Below are 22,787 nucleotides of genomic sequence, written 5' to 3'. Positions count from 1 at the left end.
TCAGTCAGCCAAAGGGCTGCTGCTTAGGGCAATTCCTAAATGAGGCCTTCCCCACTGAGCACCAGAGGCAGCTGGTCACCACCAGGATGGAGGTGCTCCCAGAGACCTGGGGGCAAGGATTTGTGAGCCAGGCTTACACAGCTTTCCCTCCATGAACAGGATTTGTCCCAATTATAAAACTAAAGTCCATACACTGAAATCTAGTTTTTCACTGGTCTCTATCTTTACTGGATATTCCCCAAGAAAGTCTTCCCACAAGGCAGACAAACCACAGCGAGGGGTTCCTCATCTGGCAGGTGGGTCTGCCAACTGCGATCAGCAACCTGCTTCCTCCTTTCCACAATGGCCTCTGGGGACGAAAGCCCTGCATGCTGCCCCTGCCCCCTCACTAGGTGGGGAGCATGTGCACATGTGACTGACTAGAGCACGTGCATGTGTCCAGGCTGGGAGAACCCATCCTTCGCTTGCTTTGAATTCAGCTTTACTGAATCCATTCCTCTGAAAAACTTTTTTTTTTTTTTGAGGAAGATTAGCCCTAAGCTAACTACTGCCAGTCCTCCTCTTTTTTAATGAGGAAGCCTGGCCCTGAGCTAACATTTGTGCCAGTCTTCCTCTACTTTATATGTGGGACGCCTACCACAGCATGGCATGCCAAGTGGTGCCATGTCTGCACCCGGGATCTGAACTGGTGAACCCCGGGCCACTGAGAAGTGGAACGTGTGAACTTAACCGCTGAGCCACCGGGCCGGCCCTGAAAAACATTTTATACGTGGGTCATTTGTATAAAAATCTATGAAAACAGAAAAAAAAGATATTACCTATTTACTAAACCCCGATGCAATGGTTATATTTGTTGAAACATCACATTCTTTTCTTAACTCCTGGACCATGTCTTATTACTTGTCCAAAGAAAATGACCAGTGGTGGTCCACAGAGCTGACTGCAGCATTCCCACTCTGCTTCATCTCTAAAGACCCAGCACAAGGATGGCCTTCCCCATGAAGCCTTTCCTAACTCTGCCACCCCAAAGCAGACTCAATTACTGCCTTCCCGGGGCCGCCACTATACCCTGTTAAAGGACCTAGCACATGATTTTGCAATCATTTGCGCAAGAGTTCATCTCCTGCAGCGAAGTGTGAGCCGAGGGCAGGGCCCACGTCTTCTATCATTATATTCCTACCGCCTCACACTGCCCCTGGCATATAATGTGAGTGAATTAGCAAAAGAACAAGTGAGTAAGAGAACAGACCAATGACTTAAATGCCCATGACAACAAAAAATATGGGTGTGAACTCCAAATCCAACATTTCCCCGACTGACGAGACTCTGTACAATGGGAAAAATACATGACATTAGTATTTTCCATTGGGCCAGACTTTGAATGGACTCTTAAAGGTGAAGGTGATAAGAAGCATGGCCTGACTTAACCTAGGAAAGAAGAGCCACACAGCATCAAAAGAAATGAATTTCTTCAGGGAAAAAGTGAGAGAGGCAAAAATAAACAGGCTTCCGCAAGGCAAAGAAGGGAGGGATGTGGAGAGCTGTTACACTGGCTGTTTCCACAGGACACAGGACTGATGGAGTGGCCTGAGAAGCAAAATGACTGCAACTCAGACAGGGTGAGCCCATAATAACAGTCAATGCCCCTCTTTTCTCATGAAGCTTTGAATTTTCTTTCCTTAAGTGATCCCTTCTCTCAATTTATGATCCTGACCTTCAGCCAGTAAGTCAGCAAAAGCTCTGTAGTAACTCTGGATCCCCAGCCCAAAGCCTGAAAATAAGCTTCTCTGGGGAAGTCTGGCAGGAGAGAAGGAGGGGAAAAAGCTGACAAGTCCTCTCTGGGAATTTATTCATCTAGGTTAGAGAGACACTGAGGATGGATTTCTGTTAAGAGAGCTGACCCAGGGCTGCTGCCACCAGACTAGGTTCCCTCCAGGGGCCCATGAAAATGTAACTTCACATAAACCTCAGTGGAAGGCCACTGCTTTGTACTAAGAAAATAAGGCATAGAAAAGAAAAACTGAAGTGCGAAGCTTACAAACCCAAGGACAGACACAATCTCCTTTCAAGATAAGCTGTGCCATCTTAACTGCATAGAAGGCACAGCTGGCAAACACAAAGGCAGAGTCTTGCTGAAGACACCAGTCTCTCAGTTCTCTAGTCTCCACTGAAAATGACAGAAACCAGGAACGAGAAAGGTCCTGCGCTCGTGATGTGAGCGCCAGCAGGGTGGAAGTGAGACAATCGGAACTGGCAGCAGCACCTGAAAGGCACGTCTTTAGCTATTCTAGACGCTTCCAGCCAATAATCACGCTCATGCCTTCCATTTAAGCAGCTCACAGGCTTCAACACACTAACCTCAGTCCCTACCACAGTCTTCAGGCGGGACTATCACTCTGATTTCCCATTTAGGAAACAAACTGAGAGAAACTCGAAACTTGCGTATCATTAAACGTGAACTGCCACTTCAACACTGTCCCAAATTTTCAGACCCCGTCCGCACTGACTCCCTGACTGATCCCAGTAACCACCCTAAAGAGAGCCAGCAATGAGGAGCAGGTCCTTTTTCGTATCTGGAGAAAGGCCTAATTTCCAAGAAGCACTATATTTCACATCATACGTGACAGTTAGCGCCTGTAGTAGGTGAGGTTCTCTTAGCTGTCCGACTCGGAAGCAGTTCACTGAAGCCTATTAAGTAAGTGCTGCTTTAAGGTACCAATTAGTCAGTTTAGATGCTGGAGTCTTTAACTTGAATTAATAATACACTGAAGCAGAAATTCAGGAGTCTGAGTTCTGAGCAGAGGAAAGATACAACAGCTAATACATGGAACATAATAAACAGAGTTGAAATATACTGAGGTATTTAGGAGTCTCTCAGAAATCAAATTTCTAGCCTGTGTAACAAAATCTACTGGGGTTGGGGCAGGATGGGGTGAGTCTGGATTTTTAAACACTGGAACATTATATAATGGGAAATAACGTACATGTTGTTAAATACAAAATACTCCTACTTACACACCCAAGGGAGAATAAAGTGTTTCAAAGGAAGTTTGCCAGAGGCCTGGAAATCCAGTCTAAGCAGCTTGGAACAGCTGGCCAGAAAGACGTAGGGCAGAATCCAGCACAGAGCTGAGCAGATGTTACCCACCTTTCTCTTTTCTTAGTAACAAAGAAAAACTTTACACAGGTTTAACACATTTTCATTTTGTTCATGATGCCTGCTCTCCTACAGCCTGACTTCTCTTGGGTCCAGATCAATTCTGGATACAGACCTAGGACTTTTCTGCAATGCTGCAATACTCTATCACTCTCCCTTGAGACGATAGCAGTATCAGCTCAGTAGAACCAAGGGGTTAGGAAACCCCTGGTACAGCAAGAAGAGGATCCTGCCAACTTACAAGGATAGATTTCTGGCACTGTCACATGCCAACTGACAATACACAGTCCCCTGACCTGTCTTATATCATTACTTACTCATTTCTCTTACCTGCTTGATACTCTAAAATGAGATGGAACTCATCCACTTCCTGAAGTGACTCCGGTGGAACAAATACATTGTCATCAAGAAGTTCATGCAGCTTTGGACCAACTGGACCACAAAGAAGAACCTGGAGATAAGCAATATGAAATCTATCAGGAGACCTGCCCCTTTTCCCATGGAATCTGTACAGTAACCGAAAAGGTACATCCAGGCCATGTCTATTCATTTCAACAAAATACTGGAATCCAAATCTAATTTTGAAAGCTTTTGGTTTGGAGGTATGTAGTAGAGGGGCTGTACCAGGGCGTAGGCCTCTGGAGGGTGTGGCCACAATGTACCCAGAAATGAGAAGCTGACAAAAGACCCAAGGCACACATGTCAGACAGGTACCTATCCAGCTGCTGAATCCCATACACCCTGTTAAGGACTGAATGTTCGTGTACCCCTGAAATTCATCTGTGAAGCCAGATCGCCAAGGTGTGGTTTTTGGAGATCAGGCTTTGAGGAGGTAATTTAGGTTAAATGAGGCCATGTGGGTGGGGTTCTAACCCAATAGAATTGGTGGCCTTATAAGAAAAGGAAGAGAGAGATCTTTTTTCCGACCATACCCACTGAAGAAAGGCCAGGTGAGGACACAGAGAAGGCGGTGGTCTGCAAGCCGGGAAGAGAGCCCTCACCAGAAACTGAACTCTGCTGGAAACTTGACCTCGGACTTTCTAGCCTCCAAAACTGTGAGAAAATAAATCTATGTTGTTTAAGCCACGCAGTATGGCATTTTGTTATTATGGCAGCCCAAGCAGACTAAGACATGCCCTACACCATTTTCTCTCTTTCTTTACTCACATCCTGTGTAGGCAAATAGATATGATGTTGGCTGCTCAAAGTTGCCAGATGAAAACAATTCTGTTTGAATTTTACCACGTATAGAAAAGAGCCTCAGGATCACAATACCCTCCACAAGCGGGTGACCTACTCTGTGGGATCAGGCTCCCTATTATACTTAGCTGTTGTGTGAACAGGGTGGCCTTCCAAATATGAAAATTAAAGAACACCTCGATTCAGAAAGCTTGGGGGGAGGTGCTCTGCAACTTTCCCAAAACCACTTTCTTCAATTCCAACCTGGGCCTATCCCTGGCTATTCCTTCTAGAAGCCATTTCCCATCTGTTGCTGTTTCTGCCATGCCAGCTCTGGACCCCACTCAAAGCTAGGCTAACAGACTAAAAACCACTGAACAATGAGGGTTTGCACTGGGATTTACAGGAAAGGCCTCAGAGATCATCAACACCATTTCAGATTTAATAGGCCACACCCAGAAGGTTCAAAAGGCATTTTAACTTGCTAATCAACTGCTTGCTCGCACAGAGGCACTTCATGTATCTAAGAATCCCGGCCTCGGGAGACAACAGACCTCCCTCCCCTTGACCTGCTCCCTTTCTGCCTTGACACAGGCCCATTCTTGGCCGATCCTGAAAAGGCTAGCCTCTACCATTTTACTTCTTTCGATTCTTGGCCAGAACTTGAGCTTCCAAGATGAGACAACAAGGGCCAGATTTACCCTCCTGCCTGAAACAACAACAACAAAGATAAAATAGATGAAAAAATGACCTTCAACACGTGGACATTGGGCAACAAAGGACAGTGATCCCTCAGAAACAGAAAAAAACTGAGTAAGCCCTACAAATACCCCAGCAAATTACCTTAAAAGAGCTTCCAGATATACAAAATCCGATAGAATTCATCACCAGCAGACCTGCACTACAAGAAATGTTAAGGGAAATCCTTCAGACAGAAGGAAAATGGTACCAGGTGGGAATATAGGTCTAAACAAAGGAATGAGGAGCACCAGAAATGGTAACTCTGGATAAGCACATAACATCTTTTTTTTATTATTTAAACCTCTTCAAAAGATAATTAACTGTTTAAAGAAAAATACTAACAACATAGTGTGAGGTTTCTAACATATGAAGAAGTAAACTATATGGTAATAATAGCATAAAGACTGGACGGGAGAAACAGAAGTACACTATTGTAAAATTTTCCCATTTTACATGTTGGTATAATAATATCAATAATAATAATGAAAGCAGACTGTGATAAGCTAATTATAAACCCTAAAGCAACCACTAAAATAGCAAAACAAAGCATTATAGCTAATAAGTCAGAAAAGATACTATGAAATCATAGAAAATAATCCAAAAGAGTGAAGAAAAAGAGAAAAAGGGAAGATAAAGAGGTGAATGACAGACAACAAATAGCAAGAAGTCAGATTTCAACCTAATCTGATATAGCAACAATCACATTAAATGTAAATAGTCTAAACACCCCAATTAAAAGAAAGAGATTGTCAAAGTGTATTAAAAAGCAAGCCCCAGGGGCTGGCCCAGTGGCACAGCAGTTAAGTGCACACATTCTGCTTCGGCGGCCCGGGGTTCACCAGTTTGGATCCCAGGTATGGACATGGCACCACTTGGCAAGCCATGCTGTGGCAGGTGACCCACATGTAAAGTAGAGGAGGATGGGCACGGATGTTAGCTCAGGGCCAGTCTTCCTCAGCAAAAAGAGGAGGATTGGCAGCAGATGTCAGCTCAGGGCTAATCTTCCTCAAAACAAAACAAAACAAAACAAAAGCCAGCCCCAAGTATATGCTACCTAAAAAAAAATACATTTTAAATATAAACATACAAATAGGTTAAAAGCAGAAGAATAGAAAAAGACATACCATGTTAACACTAATCAAAAGAAAGCTGGAATGGCTATTTTAATCAAAATAGATTCACAGTAAAGAATATTATGAAATGATTTTCTTTAACCCTGGTAATGATGAACAGGTCAATTCACGAAGGGATGTAACAATGCTAAATAGTTATGTGCCTATTAACAGAGCTTAAAAAATACATGAAGCAAAAAGTGACAGAACTACAATCGGAAATAGACACAATTACAGTTGAAGATGTCAATAGCCCTCTCTCAATAATTGATAAATCAAGTAGACAGAAAATCAGATAGAACACAGAAGACTCAAACACTATCAACCAACTTGGCCTAACTGACATTCAGAGAACACGCCACCCAAGAACAGCAGAATACACATGCTTTCCTTTTTCTTTTTTTTTTTTTAAGGAAGATTAGCCCTGACCTAACTACTGCCAATCCTCCTCGTTTTGCTGAGGAAGACTGGCCCTGAGCTAAGATCCGAGCCCATCTTCCTCTACTTTATATGTGGGACGTCTACCACAGCATGGCTTGCCAAGTGGTGCCATGTCCATACCTTGGATCTGAACCGGCGAACCCTGGGCCGCCGAGAAGCAGAACGTGCAAACTTAACCGCTACGCCACCGGGCTGGCCCCTACACATGCTTTTCAAGTGTGCATGGAACTTCACCAAGATAGACCATATTCTAGGGCATAAAAAAGTCTCAATAAATTTAATAGGAGGCAGAGAAGCATATTCTCTGACCACAATAAAATTAAAATAGAAATCAATATCAGAAAGATATCTGGAAACCCCCCAAATATTTAGAAACTAAATAACACATTTCTAAATAGTTGATAGGCTAGTAAGTAGCCCACCTCAAGAAATCAGAGGGGAACTGGAAAGCATTTTGAATTGAATGAACATAATGTATCAAAATCTGTGGGATGCAGCTAAAGCAATACTTTAAGGGGGAATTTATCTAGCAGAAACACCAATATCAGAAAACACCTAGTATCAGAAAGCAAGAAAGGTCTCAAGTCAATGACCTCAGCTTCTATCTTAAGAAACTAGAAAAAAGAAGAGCAAGTTAAATTCAAAATAAACAGAAACCAATGAAATAGAAAAGAGAAAAACAACAGAGAAAAATCAACAAAAAAAAAACCTCCTTATTTATGGAAAAGATCAGTAAAATTAATAAACCTCTAGCCAAAGTGATCAAGAAAAAAAGAAAAAATAGGGAAGACATAAATTACGAATATCAGGAGAGAGAGAGAAATCACCACTACAGACCTTAAAGGGACAGGGAAATATTAGGGTTAATTTTATGCCAACTTATTTCAACAACTTAGATGAAATGGACAAATTCCTTGAAAGATAAAACTACCAGAGTTCAGTCAAGAAATGGAAAATCTGAATTTCTCTATATCAAAGAAACCAAAGTTGTCAGTAAAAATCTTTCCACATCAATAACTCCAGTTCTAGAGGGCTTCACTAGCGAATTCTACAAACATTTAAGGAAGGTAAAACATCAATTCTACACAAACTGTGTTTTAAAAAAATTGAAATACTACCAACTCATTCTATAAGGTCAGTGTTATCCTGATACCCAAACAGACAGACTTAGAAGAAAAGAAAAATACAGACCAATATCCCTCGTGGAAATTTAAACAAGATTTCAGTAAACTGAATCCAACGATACTTAAAAAAGATAATACATCAGAAGCAAGTGAGTTTATCCCACAGAAGCAGGGTTGATTTAACATTTGAAAACACAATGTCATTATGAGGTACCAAACTAAAAAACAAAAACCATACAATCATCTCAATAGATGCAGGAGCAGCATTTGACAAAATCCAACATCTACTCCTAATTCTTGGCTAAGTTCCACAAATATATTTTGTAAAGACATTGCTCCCCTCCCCTTCAATCTGGCTTCTATTTCACCATTCCACTAAATCTGCCTTTGCTATATTTACCCGCGTCTGTTTCTGAGACACAATATAGCTTCATCAGTAAGACTATGGACTCTGGGGGTTGGCCCAGTGGTGTGGCAGTTAAGTTCTTGCATTCTGCTTTGGCGGCCCGGGGTTTGCAGGTTCAGATCCCAGGCGCAGACCTACACACTACTCCTCAAGCCATGTTGTGGCAGCATCCCACACACAAAATAGAGGAAGACTGGCACAGACGTTAGCTCAGGGCCAGTCTTCCTCAAGAACAAGAGTATGGACTGGGGCTACACTACTTGGATTTAAATCTCAGCTCTACTCCTTACTACATATGTCACCTGCAACAGCTGTAACTTCTCCACGCCTCATTTTTCTTATCTACGAAATGGGGATAATAATAGGACTTACCTTATAGGGGACTGTGAGAATTCAATGAGTTAGTATATATGTAAAGGACTTAAAACAGGGCCTGGCATATAGTAAGAACCATCTAAGTGTTAGCTATTATTATTACCTTTGGAAAATACCTAGTCCTTAATCTCTAGTCATTCTCAGATGATCACTTGGTCCATGCTGAGAAGCATTCAGCCAGTTAAACTGAATCTCTCTCAGAGCAGCACAGCGTGGTGCAATCATGGCAGAGCCTGGTGTTTGAATCTTGACTCCATCATCGACTGGCCAGATGACCCTCTTAACACATTACTTAACCTCTCTGGAACTCTTTTCTTATCTTCAAAAGGGTGATAATATCTTACTTCATTAGAGTGTTGTAAGGATTGAGTAACAGATATCCCTTTCCTTCCTCAAGCTCCTATCATCAAGGCCAGGCTCGTTTCATCAGAATGCTTTCCCATCGGACTGGTCCCAGGCCCAGCTTCTCCAAAGACCGACAGCAAATGTTGGTCCCAGGGGAGGTCAGTTTTGAAAGGCTAATCTCATACTCACTCAGGTCTACCAGGGTGTCATCCTCCCAAAGGCCAGAATTACTTCTCAGGGTCAGGCGAGTGGCCTTTTAGGGACCCACACAAACACCCAGGATTCTGAGGGGAAGGGCTCTCTCCAATGAGCTTATGATTGATCTTTTCTTCTCTTCTATCCATTAACTGGTAACGTTTCTGAAGGTCAGTCCTGGAATTCCTAATCTTCTCTATCTGGGAGTTAATTACTATCTATAACGACAATGACTGCAAAAAAAAAATCTGTATTTTCATGAGAATGTTATTTCTTACTAACATGTGAATGTTCAAACTTTAGTATCCTCTCCACATTTAAGCATATCCATCTCTTGGTGTATAGTGTAGCTCCACGAATTTTTTCCCCTCAAACAGCTGATCCTCTATCAGGATTTCTGGGTCCATCTCTGGGCTTTTGATTCTGCACCCCTGACCCATATTTCTATTTGCAGGCTGGTTCCCCCAAAATAAAGGATTGTTTATGGTTCCCTTTCTCTATTGTCAGTAGCCACATCTATTCTGCACTTCTCAAGTTCATTTACTCCAGAATCATCTTTGTGAAATTTATCTTCTTTGTCCCCACGTATTGTCTAGCATTAAGTGACTCCATTTTAGCAGATATGTTTAGATAGATACGTTTCTCTTCTTCTGGCTGCTCTAATCCAAACCTTAGTCATTTTACAGCAGGACAACAGCATTAGCCTCCTTGCTGGCCTCCCCTCTCAGATCTATTCTACTTGTAGCAAAAGAACCTTCTTACTCAGATGTTATTCTGAATACAGCAGTAATTTTTAATTCTACTTAAACCAAATGGTTTAAGACTTGAAGACACTTCCCTACTGACCCCCATCTGGTGGCCTTCACTTTCCAACACCCTGGATCCAGGCTCAACAGTCCAGCCAACTACGTTTTCTCTCATCACTGTACAATCCCCACTCTCAGGTACTGACTCCAGAGCCCACATGCTCTCAACCATTACATGACACAGTACTTAAGAACACGGACTCTAGGCTCCTAGGTTAGAATAGTTCCATTTCCTATTAGCTGTCAACCTCTCTACACCTCAAGCTTCATGTGGAAAGCAAGGCAATAACAGTACCAACTTACAGGCTGTTGCAAGGATTAAGTGAGATAATCTATATAAAGCATGAAAGACACTGTCAGGCACATAGTAAGCACTCAGAAAGCATCAGCTACTGCTCCTCTCCTACTACTACTACACTGCCTCCTAACAAGAGGCCCAGCTTCTGGCACATAGTAGGTGGTCTACAAGTTGTATCGAGGAACAGACATTCATTCTTGCTCTTAAAATTACTGAAACACTAGTGAAAGGCAAAGGTTTTAGTCTGGGAATTTTTTTTTTTTTTTTTTTTTTTTAAAGATTTTATTTTTTCCTTTTTCTCCCCAAAGCCCCCCGGTACATAGTTGTGTATTCTTCGTTGTGGGTTCTTCTAGTTGTGGCATGTGGGACGCTGCCTCAGCGTGGTCTGATGAGCAGTGCCATGTCCGCGCCCAGGATTCGAACCAACGAAACACTGGGCCGCCTGCAGCGGAGCGCGCGAACTTAACCACTCGGCCACGGGGCCAGCCCCTTTAGTCTGGGAATTTAACCTACCTTTAAATCTGAGTTGGCTGCAAGTTTCTGTCCAATCAAAGCTGCATTTCCTCCTACATAGTGCTGTAAGACAGGTCAAGGTTATTAGACAGTATTTTAGCTTAACTCTGTGACCCAAGCTTAATAATGTTTTAATTTATTGAATTAATTTCTAGTCCACTTTTTTCAAAAAAATTTTGAGACGACTTTACAACAAGGACACACAGATCAGGTTAATAAAAACATTAACCCCATAGGTTAGTAGACAATGAGTTACAAGGAAAGGTGAAGAAAACAAATATGTTAACCATGAAAATTAGTATAATTGCCTTGACCATAGATCAAATTTGGCCTTGAGCTTACAGGCAGCCAGAACAGATAAAAGAAACATGAAAAGTGTGGAGAGACCTCATCTTCTACATTGTAATCCTTCTAAAATGAGTATATGATTGTCACTCTCCTCCTGAAAATCACTGAATAGGCATATAATGAACCGCAGTCCACTCTTAAGTGGGCCACACAGGCTTCTTTATCCACCCCCTGCTTTCCTTTCTACCTTCACCTCCAGAACGTCCCTTCCACACCACACCTGCAGCTCCCCAAGTCGGCCTTCCTCTCCGTCTGCGCCTTTAGCACACTGTTCCCTTTGATTAGGGCGCCTGCCCCTTCTCATACATTGTCAAGTCCCTGATCACTTCTCAGGAACCAGCTGCAGTGTCACCTCTCCTGCAATGCCTTCCGTTCCCCTTTCCCCACTGCCCCTCAGCCTCCACCAGCCCCTCCCAGACAGGATCACAGAGCCCTCGCTACCCCTATATCCTGAACAATCCTCTACTGCAGCCCTTGTCCACTTAGGCTGTTATCACCTGGGGACATGTCTAGCTCCTCAGGAACTGTCTTCTTCTTACAATAAGTGCTTGGTAAACTTTTGTTGCTAAATTTTGAGAAAGGAAGAAACACACAGATGCAGTAGGAAATATAAAGGCTTCACTAGGAGTAAATTCTAAAGGTAATGGGCCCTAATAGAGGACAATGTTCCCTCCTAAACGCCACATCTGTCCGCTGAGGACCTACAGCAGGAGGCAGGCGATCGAAGGCTAGCATTCCTTCTTGCTGACTAAGGATGGATTCACGTGCTTTGGAAACCTGACAAGTAGGAGACGATGTTGAGGTCGTTCTGAACAAGCATCATCAACAGGCTTGCTGGGTGGAATGCTCCCACCTCACCTTCCTAGTCCTCAGCCCGACGCAGGCACAGACTAAATCAATAACTCTAGATGCTCGACATCACTTTCACCCCAAGGTTTGTGTCGACCAATTACAGGATTCAGGTGGGACAGTAACAGCTTCCTATAGATAAATTGAAGACTTTCTGTGATACACAGGCTGAAATTTGGCCTTTTAACATGCTAGCCTTAACTTCATATTTAACTTTTCTAACTGTGATGGCTAGAAGAATTTACTAAAAATCTTGGGGGAAGTATTAAGAGTCTATGCAGTGAATTTTACAGTTTTCATGTAATAGTTATTAACTGCTGTTTATCTGCCTTATAGTTAAAAAGAGTTTGAAACGTCACCAAATGAAGTGTTACCCTAGCGGAAGATAAATAACACTTTTTAGGTTTTATAATATTAAGAAATAATTCGGATGATCTAAAAGCTAGAAAAATTTCTGTAGAAATTTTTTTTTTTGCATTATGAAACAAAAGGCAAGATCAAGGCAGAAGAGAACAGAATAAAAATCAAATTGGTGGTTTAACTACCACGATCACAAAGACTTTTAAGCGGTAGATTTACCATGTTAGAACTACCAAGATTCTTTCATAAGAGACCAGAATCTTACTGCGCTCAGCTGTCAAAATGATCATAACTGAAATTTCAACAGATTGCTCTTTTCTTTAGAAACTCAGCTGGGTAATGCCTGTGCCCATTTCTAATGTTCAAATGGGCAGCTTCAAAGGAAAAAAACCTTTAAAATCTTAAAGGTTATCAAAATAAAAGCAGTCATAAAGAATGGCTTGTGAAAGGGACCAATTAAAAGTGGCATTGAAAGCTTCCCTAGTGAGAACCACACCCAGAATGGGATGATTAGCCAAAGGAAGACTTTAGGTGAGTAGGAAGAATTGGGGGTGGGATGGGGCGAGGTGGAGGGATGCTTAAACAAACCCTCAAAACTCGGCCTCATGGGGCGTGAGGCAGGTGGAGCAGAGGGCGCGCCAGGCCGAGGGCAAGAGCCGCAGGTGGGTGTCTGTTACTCCGCGGAGCCTCGAGGAAATGCTGGGCCACGCAGGCCCGAGGGTTTTGTTTACGATCACCAGGTGGGCCTGAGGACCCCTAAGTTCTCTCTGAGAGGGTCTCCCTGTAGACCAGTGGTTCTCAAACTAAGGTACTCAGAACAACAGCATCAATATAACCAGGAAACCTGCTGGAAGGGTAAATTCTTGGGTCCCATCCAACGTATACTGACTCAGAAACTCTGGGAGTGGGGCCCAGGAATCTGTGTTTCAACACCCCTCCAGGTGATTCTGATCCGTGCCCGGCCTGAGAATCGCCAATCTAGACAGCGGTTATCAGGCAGGGGTGATTTGGCATCCCTCCTTTCCCACACCCTGGAAACATCTGACCATGGAAACATCTGACCATGTCTGGAGACTTTTTTTTTTTTTTGAGGAAGATTAGCCCTGAGCTAACATCTGCTGCCAATCCTCCTCTTTTTGCTGAGGAAGACTGTCCTTGAGCGCACAACCATGCCCATCTTCCTCCACTTTATATGTGGGACGCCTGCCACAGCATGGCTTGCCAAGCGGTGCCATGTCCGCACCTGGGATCCGAACCGGCGAATCCCGGGCCGCCAAAGCGGAATGTGCGTGCTTAACCGCTGTGCCACCAGGCTGGCCCCTGTCTGGAGACATTTTTAACTGTCACAATTGGAGAAGAGGTGGAGTGCTACTGTCACCTAGTGGATAGAGGACAGAGACACTGCCAAACATCTTACAAGGTGCAGGACAGCCCCCATGACAAAGAATTATCTAGCCCAAAACGTCAATAATGCTGGAGTTGAGAAACCTTGCTCTGGATCAGCAGAGCAGAGGCGAGGACCCAGCTCCCTTTCCCAGGCAAAGGCAAGAACTAGTTCTCTGTTGGTTTGGCCTTGTTCTCCTCCTGAGGAGGGTCTGAGCCATGTTAAGATTACTGCCAGTGATCAGCCACAAGCAATCCCCAAACAAGTTAGGAGTAGATAACTTTCCTACCTTAAATTTGGGTAACATGAAAAAAGAACAACTTAATGGAGGAACCAGAACCAAAATTTTAGTAAATATACTTCATAAATGTTGGCTGAGTTGAACTGAGTAGAAACAGCAGAGTTAATGGAAGGTCGGATACACAGTTTTATAAAAAAAGAAAACACTGCAGAACTGGATTCCCAACAATCACCCTCTTGGACCAAATTGAGGAAAAAGTTGCTTGGTAGCTTCTAGGAACCATACAAAAAGGTATCTTTTCCCATCCTATCTTAGTTTACTACTGGTGGACGGAACAGACCTGGGCTCCTGGGAACTCCGATGCAATCCGGGCAATGTCATGGAAAGTTTCCTTATCGCTGAAGAAGCGCTCAGCAGCTGCTCCCTTCCCCATGAAGTGAATGAAGGTTTCTTCCAGATCATTCCTTGAATGCAGAACGCTGTGATCTTTCCCATGCCCAGGATTCAGGCCAAGTGCCTGCAAGAGCTTCACCCCTGAGAGCACTACATCCACACATGCATTGACTCTGCAAGGAAGGAGGGAAGGGACAGTGTGAAAGAAAGCAGGAGCATGGGGACAGCTACTGTGCATTTAACAACAGGGAAACCTTTCTGAGAACTGGATCCAAACAGGAAAACAGATGAAGTGGCTCTGAAGCCTGAACTAGAAAGTAAACAGCATATGGCAGAAGGAAGATTACTTTATCTGGATGTATGTCTTAGGATCAGAACACTGGACTCTTCAGTAGTTTGGCAAACTTTTATACTAGTTACAAAGAGAGAAGCGCTCAGCATTTCAGAACAAACCTATCATGAAAACACAAATAGAGCATTTCCGAGAAAATGCTGGCAGAGCCAAACTGTCTGCATTCACACTGGGTGTGTGGCTTGGGCGAGCCACTTTAATTTCTGTTTCTGTTTCAGTTTCCTCATCTGTAAAATGGTGTAATTTGGGTATTTAACTCATAGAGCTGTTGTGAAGAGTAAATAAGTTAACATATGCTTAGGAACACTGCTTGGTGCAGAGTAAGCAAAATCTAAGTTTTGGTCAAAAGCCAAATATCAGATACCTTCCCTCCAGACCCATTAGGATGGTGGTAAAATACACTAAATACTTAAATGTCGCACCCCCAGCTGAAACTCCTAGGGGTGAGGAGTGTCGCAAAGACTTAAGCACACCTGCAGCCTTGTAACAACTCATCACTTGGCAGGTGTTCACTGGACCGCCCCAGGAACTTTAAAGGACTGTAGGAAGCCAGGGCTGCGTCACCTGGGTGGCTCTTCTACCGAAATTATCAAGCTTTAAGGTTGTCTGGCACGGCTTCTCCCATGTGTGCATGCAAAAGTTCTGGCTTATATTTTCAGTGTTTCTTCACTAAAAATCATTCCTTAAAGGAGAAGGGCCAAATAATCTGGGTAGCTGGATGACGTCTTCCTGCCACAATCACCTTCATTCCTGCCTCTGCCTATTGGGGAAGTCATTCTTGCCAGTGGGGCTGGATGACCACATATGCAGCTCCCAGTCTCGGAGAAGAGGAAAGCTCACAGCAGGCCAACCAAGCCAGCTCCTGGTGCTAAGGGTGGCTGGGCTTCTGGGTTAATTCTCAGCAGCTTGAAAGTAGAAGGTAAACTCATCAACAGAGAAGGCCCAATGGTTTGAATTTTAGTGTAAAATATATAGCTACAATGCTTCCCTTCTAGTCTCCTTTAAAAATCTTTTTTTAAAAAAATCACTTGGTTTTTATCTTTACTTTTTTTATTGAAGTATAATTGACGTACAATATCCTATTGGTTTCAGGTCTCCATCATAGTGATTCAATATTTATATACATTATGAAATGATACTGTGATTAAGTCTAGTTACCATTTGTCACCAAAGATATTACAATATTATTGCCTATGCTCCCTAGGCTGTACGTTACATCCCAATGGCTTATTAATTTTAGAACTCAAAGTCTGTACCTCTTAATCCCCTTCACCTATCCCCATACCCTTCCGGCCCATAACCACCAGTTTCCTGTATCCAGGAGCCTTTTTATTTTATTTGTTCATTTGTTTTGTTTTCTAGATTCCACATTCCTTTAGAAATCTCTTGCTATGGAAGTGAACACACTAAATCATTAATGATGGCAAACTCTAAGAAAAGCAATGAGATTGGGGTAAGGGAAGGAAATTTCATTTTTCACTAGATATATTTCTAAGTTTTATAAGCATGTATTACTTTTATAATTTAACAAATAATTTTTAAAAGGTTTGTATGTAGGCTACATATTATTTACATCACTCAAGGAAGATTTACAAGGGCAAGGAAGAGACATATTCCTCCTGACACAAACTGATGCATCCTCATCATAAAGATTTCTTTTACTAATTCTTCCCCTATGGATTCCATGTTTTTGAAAAGATTTTTGCCTAGCAAATGGTATTTAAATACTCAAATTTTCTTATGCTTTTAAAATCAAAGACGCATATAATTACTCTGTCAACTGGAAAGGCCTAAGTATGCTTTTCAGTACATAAAGCACGTGGACATGCGTGTGGCAGGTGCTGAACGGTATGTTTAAAACACATTCCTTTCACAGCCTTACATGACAATAAACCAAACACACTCTGTAGACTGGTCTCAATTCCACCTCATAGAGAGTGTCCTTTATTTTTACTGAACACCAACATCAGATGTCTGAAGGGCAGAATCTTCCTAGGAACATAGGTATCCCCAGCTCCCAGACTCCAGGAGGTTTCCAAGTTTCAGACAGGGAGAGTTTGCATAGTGAGGGATACTATTTCCACCAAACAGCCCTATCTAGAAAATGCTTCCAAATGGATTTGGGTCCTGAGTCTAGATGGCAAAAGTTCAGACACTGAGGGATAACGATATTTGGAAATAAAAGTGAGTTCAATAAACACATTGCCTCCATATCTAGTTCTGTTGAAACCTTACATAGAGTTTGATTCTTTAAAGACGAGAATGAAGTTGTTTGCAAAAATTACAAAGAAATAAAACTGAAAGGAACAATGTTCAGTATATTTTGCAACACAGACAAAATACAAGGGAACTAACTTTGAGTTAAACAAATGTAACTACCACAGGAACATTTTCCATCCTCTAGCTAATCATGTCATGAATACTAGAAGAAAAAACAACCTTCAGAGGAAAAAATTTTATTTAGTAGCTTTTTATAATAAAAAGATCACTGAACATCTACTATGTGCCAGATACCAAGCTAAGTACTTCTACACGTGCTTTCTAGTTGTATTTTATAATACTTTAACCAGAGCAAGAATCTTTCTCTGCACTTACCTCAATTCAACAGCATACTAAAATGTAAACAAGTGCACTGCCTAAAGTGCTTTATTATCAGAGGAAATAAAAGGAGGGAGGGAGCAAAAGAACCAGAAGACAGAAATTATGCTCATTTGACACTGAGGCAGAATTTCACACTTCAGTAAGACATGCATAAAAGATTACAATGTGAGTTTGGAGAAAACAAAGTCACAGATGAAACAAGAGGAAAATAAAGATAGGCAACAGATGCTGAATGCCCAAACAAGGGACTGTAGGGGCTAAGAGAGAGGGTGCTGGGAGTCTGGGCTTCCTGGCCTGTTATCAGAGAATTTGGGGGCAGGGACAGGCCCCACTTCTAGACTGTAAGTTCCTTAAAGGCGTGGATGGTGGTCTTACCACCTCCCTTCTGTTTCATCATCTGTAAAATGTTTCCCAATGTTCTTCCTGGCTTCAACACTATACCTGACATATTATAAGAGCTAATCATAATCATATAAGATACAGAACTGTAGAGAAGAGAAATCCAAAAGAGTAGGGCAGCAGTCCCTGGGCTGAACCCCGCACAGTGCTCTAAGACAGAGAAAGAAGGCAAGTCTTCTCAGATAGACCACACCAATCTGCAACATGTCATAAGATAGAGAAGTCGTCATCACTGCTTTGGGCTAAGAAAAGTGAGGCTGGAGGTTAATTAACATTCCAAAGGCCGTGACTGGAGAAGCCTAAATTCAAACCCAGATTTATTTGATACTGAAGCCCATGCAGGGAACGCAAACAAGCAAAGATGTGGATGAGGGATTAACCTTGTGTCTGGACACAGTAAGAATGACACTCTAGTCAGAATGGAGAGTTGGAACAAGGGAGAGGGACAAGATAGGTTTCAAAGGTCAGGGTGAAGCCAGGTATGGGGGAACAAATGCTAGGACGAGGGGTTCATCATTCGCCCCATGAGCCTTAGGCACCAGGGTCCCATTTTGAAACAGGGGAGGCAGCATACATTTTAGAAAGATGTGGTAGTGGGCTTGCCACTGACCATCTTCTTGAAACTCCTGCTGGCCTTCATTTCTCTGGTCCTTCTCCACCAGCGCCTTACATGCCAGCGCCTCCCTGAATTCCACCTTGGCCATTTACCTTCCTCTCTTCTCTTCCTGTGAGATGCTATCCAGTCTCTGGCTTCAGCCTAAGCGCTGGCATCTCCAAAGAATGTAACCCTGCTCCTCACTATGCTCCTAAACTCCAGCCTCTCCTTGTCAGCAGCTGATAGCTCAGCTTCATTTAAAATCCCACAAGGATGTACATTTCCCCTCCTCTGAAATCAAACTGGTCACGTTCCACCACAAACTTGTTCCTTTTTCTTAATCTCTCTTAATGGCAACAACGTAGTATGAACATGGAGCCAGGAATAGGCTTAAGCTGCATCTCTGGCATTGAGAGCTGTGTGATCGTGGGCAAATCAACTCAGTTTACTCATCTGTGAAAACTGGATGACAATATCTGTTTCTGCCTATGTACAGTGGTTATAAAGATACCCAATACTAAAAACCTGTCATTTTTCTTTTTGGTGAGGAAGATTTGCTCTGAGCTAAAATCTGTTGCCAATCTCCCCCACCCCACCCCTGCTTGAGGAAAACTAGCTCTGAGCTAACATCTGTGCCAATCTTCCTCTATTTTGTATGTGGGTTGCTGCCACAGCATGGCTTGACAAGTGGTGTAGGTCCACACGTGGGATCCAAACCCACGAACCCAGGCCGCCGAACCAGAGTGTGCAGAACTCAACCACTACGACACTGGGCTGGCCCCAAAAATCTGTCATTTTTGACTGCCCCTCTTTACCACAGCCAACCTGTTAACAAATCTCTCCTGTTTAGCACCATTGCCAAACAAGAAAAGGCTCTATGGCCTCTTAACCAGTGTAGGGTCTCAAGACTTTCCTCCTTATGAATCACATTAAATGTGTTTTGAGTGAGTGTGTGAGTGAATATATATATATATGTGTATGTGTGTGCGTGTGTGTTCTCCTAAAGGTGAAACTACAACACACACCCCAAATGAGATTCTGGTACAAGTACTGCACCTTCTCCTACCTAGCCCTTGCACATCCCCATCTTTAGGCTAAAAATCCCTTTGGGTAAGGAGAAATGTTACCAATGGATGTCTGTTACCCACTAAAATGACGTGAAGCAGTCAGGTTAGAACTACTGCTCAAAATCCACCTTTCACATTCCCCCCAGTTATTCTCAACAAGGATATAAAAGCCTGATATAAAAGGCCCTTGACATCTCTCTACAGAGAGTCCTTGCTCTAAACACAGGGCCCACTTGCTACTCTCAAACAAACCATGTGCTTTTTCACATTTGGCTCTCTCTGCCTAGGTAGACAATCTCCCACCTTCTTGTGGAGAAATCCTATTGCCTCGCCTGGCCCATCCCATGCAAGTCGCTGTAGCAGGATATACTTTCCAAGATGGCCACAAGATGTCCCATTCCACATGTTCTTTTTACAATGCGATGCTAATAACACTCCTCATCAAGGTGTGTTCTATGTCCTCTCCCCTTAAAACCAGTTGCACCTGTGCCTACGGTAGAGGTGATGCTATGTGCGTCTAAGGTTAGGTCATAAAAGGTGTTAAGGCTTCTGCCTCATTGTGTTGGGACAGGCCATCTCCTAAACCAGCCACCCCACTGTGTGAAAGCTAAGCAGCTACATAGAGAAGCCATGTGTAGGTATTCAGGAGAAAACCACAGCTGAGGTTGTAGCTGACAGCCACAATCAACCCTTAAGATGACTCCAGTACCAGCCACCACCCGACAGAAACTGCACGAGACCCCAGGTGAGAACTGCCTAGCCCAGCCCAATCGAACCTCAGAATCACAAGAGATATAAAATGACCACTGTTTTAAGCTAAGTTTTGGGATGATTTGTGATGTAGCAATAGTAAATGGAACGTCACCTTCTCAGATGGAGCGTTTTCTGAAACCTTATCCTGAGAAGAATTAGTAAGCCTTCTTTGGGACATAAGGCTACCTTGTTCTCACCACTAGTTCAGCAAAGCTCTTTTCATAACTGTTATGGACAGCAGTGTGCCCACGCCCCATTCATATGTTGAAGCCCTAAGCCCACATGTGACTGTATTTGGAGATAAGGACTATTCAAGGAGGTCATTAAGGTTACATGATGCCGTAATCCACTAGGCCTAGTGTCCGTCCATATAAGAAGAGGATGCGGCACCAGCAGGGCACATGCACAGAGGAAAGGTAACACGTGTACACGGCGAGAAGGCAGCCATCTGCAAATCAGGAAGAGAGGGCTCACCAGAAACCAACCTTGCCAGCACCTTCATCTTGGACTCTTAGCCTCCAGAACTGTGAGAAAATAAATTTCTGTTGTTTAAGCCCTCCAACCTGTGGTATTCTGTTACGCTAGCTCAAGCAGACTGATACAATCATGAAGATATTTGTTTCCCACAAATGAGGCAGGGACCTTGCTTCATCCACCTCTGTATTCTCAGAACCTAGCACAGACCTGATACATATCATATAGTTGACCAGCATCTGTTGAATGAATGCGCATAAAGCCAGGGAGGACGATTAAGGAGCTGATAAGGAAGTGAGTTAAAGAGCCGGAACTTGAAAGAAGAGGTAAAAGGAGACACATCTGAAGAAACAATAAATGTGCTGACATAAAAAATATTAGCTAACATTTAGTGTCTGCTCTTTGAAGTAGACACCATGCTAGATAACATGGATTATTTTCATTTAATCTTCAGATAACTTTGCTCTACCTTACCCTTCCTGGCCCCAACACTCACAGAAACTAGTAGACTACTCGGTAGAAGGCCTGCTTTTGTATGGTGCTTGTGAGGTGATGGCAAGACATGCAAGTCGAACTTAGACAGGGTCTAAAGTTAGTGTAAAGGGAATAATTACATTCCCGGAGGAGAGGAATACAAAGACAGGAGGCACTGCGATTTAGGAGAACCCCAACTACACAGTGTCACTGAAATCAGGGAAGAAAAGAATTTCAAGGAGAAGGGCGTGTTCAGGCGTGGAAGGCTGCAGAGAGTTGACAATGAAGACTGAAAAAACGCAGTTGAATGTGAAAATCAACAAGTCACCAGTGAGCTTTGAGAGAGGAATTTCAGTAGGGTGGTGGTCTCCAGACTACAGCGTTAAAGAAGGGGAAACGAGGCGGAAAGAAAGTCGGGAGCTAAAGGCAGCGACCACTCCTTCAGGAAGTTCAGAAGCGAGAGAAAGAAGAGCGCCGTCAAAACGGGTAAGACCAAGCACCTTTGACCACAAAAGAGCAGTCACCCGAGGAGCAAGAGGAGCTGAAATTGGGATGGAGGAGGCTCGAACACGAAGATGCCCGACTGAGCGGGATTTGCAAGGGGCTGTTAGGCTGGTTCTACGGAGACGAGAAAAGGGGGCTGGTCCTATGGAGAAGAGAGAAGGGCGCAGGGCCACCCGAGAGGAAAAAGCATTCTGCTGAGTCCCTGCAGCACTGAAGAACTGGGCTCATCCCAGACGTCCGACGCTTCTCGCCAAGGTAGCAGCGTGGACACCAGCGCCGAGGGGCCGCCCGGGGACTTCTGGGGAACCTTGTCCGCGCGGGCTCTACCTCCCAGCTCCCAAGCCGCTCGACTTCCGCCAGGGCAGCCCTCGGGGGCCCGGAGCGCCCGCACCTCCTGGAGAGGCCCAGGGACGCAGGCCCCGCAGGCACTCACCCCACGGCCACTCGGCGCCAGCGCCGGGCCGGCCGCACGATGAGCGCGTCCCAGGCGGCCGCCAGCCGGCCCTCAGGGGAGCCGGATCCCAGGGGCGCGGGCGCGGGCCCCAGCTGCAGCGAGCTCCACAGCGAGCGCAAGGCCGAGCCCGGCAGCTGCGGCTCCAGCAAGAAGACGCAGCCCACCGCCAGCGCCAGGAAGCCTGCGTAAGCGGAGCCGCGCCACAGCGCCATGGGGACAGCAGGGAGACAGCTACGCCGTCCGGCTCCTTTCCCGGCCCGCGCCGCTTCCGGGTTCGGCGCGCGCCGACGTCAACACGCGTGCCCCATCACGCCTGTGCGCACGGCCCCGGGGGCGGGGCGAGGGACGTGGAGGGGCGGAGTCCAAATCTGCCTGGCTCCAAATCCCGGCGGCCGGGGGCGAGATGCCGCGGTCTTGAAGGAGGCGGAACAAAGGCGCTGTGGTGGTGTCTGCGCTGCGCTCCTTCCCGGAACCCGAGACGTTTCTCAAAACAGACGGGCGAGATACGTTTGTTTTCCTAATAAAACGAAACAGACGGGTTATGAAGAAGCGGGCAAACCTCATGTTAATCTTTGAGCCAGTCGGTCCCTAGTTGAGCTGTGCCTGCATTTCCTCGGAGGAGCACGTCACACTCTCCTCTTTAAATCCGTCCCTCAGCCCCTGTGTTGTACCCATTCTCCATCATTTACTAAGCTGTTTCTCCTTCAGGCGCGGGGCTCTGCGCTCCTCGGAGGAATCGGCTCAGACCGTAGCAGCGCTGCAGGGAGCCCATGGGGGAATTCTGTCCCTTTGGAAGGTGGCCGAGACCTTCAGCCGCTCAAAGCTCAGGCCAAGACTGAGAAGAGCC

At 44.3% G+C, this 22,787-nt stretch overlaps 1 protein-coding gene across 4 annotated transcripts in view; it reads right to left on the bottom strand.

The window, feature by feature from the left end:
• Positions 1-22,553, bottom strand: part of ADPGK (ADP dependent glucokinase) — a 29,453-nt gene extending 6,900 nt beyond the window's left edge. For 2 of the 4 annotated variants that reach the window (XM_070575688.1, XM_070575698.1), the window contains exons 1-4: positions 15,362-15,524; positions 14,215-14,440; positions 10,693-10,755; positions 3,488-3,608 (exon numbers count right to left, since the gene is read on the bottom strand). In XM_070575688.1, coding sequence (XP_070431789.1) covers positions 3,488-3,608; positions 10,693-10,755; positions 14,215-14,307 — 277 coding nt within the window. In that variant the 5' untranslated portion in view covers positions 14,308-14,440; positions 15,362-15,524. Of the gene's footprint in view, positions 1-3,487; positions 3,609-10,692; positions 10,756-14,214; positions 14,441-15,361; positions 15,525-21,919 lie in introns of those variants that run through there. The other 2 variants (XM_008527020.2, XM_008527019.2) reach the window with 2 other exon arrangements.
• Positions 22,554-22,787: the final 234 nt, after the last annotated feature.

Source organism: Equus przewalskii, chromosome 1 (genome assembly GCF_037783145.1).
Source record: "Equus przewalskii isolate Varuska chromosome 1, EquPr2, whole genome shotgun sequence".
NCBI lineage: Eukaryota > Metazoa > Chordata > Mammalia > Perissodactyla > Equidae > Equus > Equus przewalskii.
This window is presented reverse-complemented; position numbering and strand designations above follow the sequence as displayed.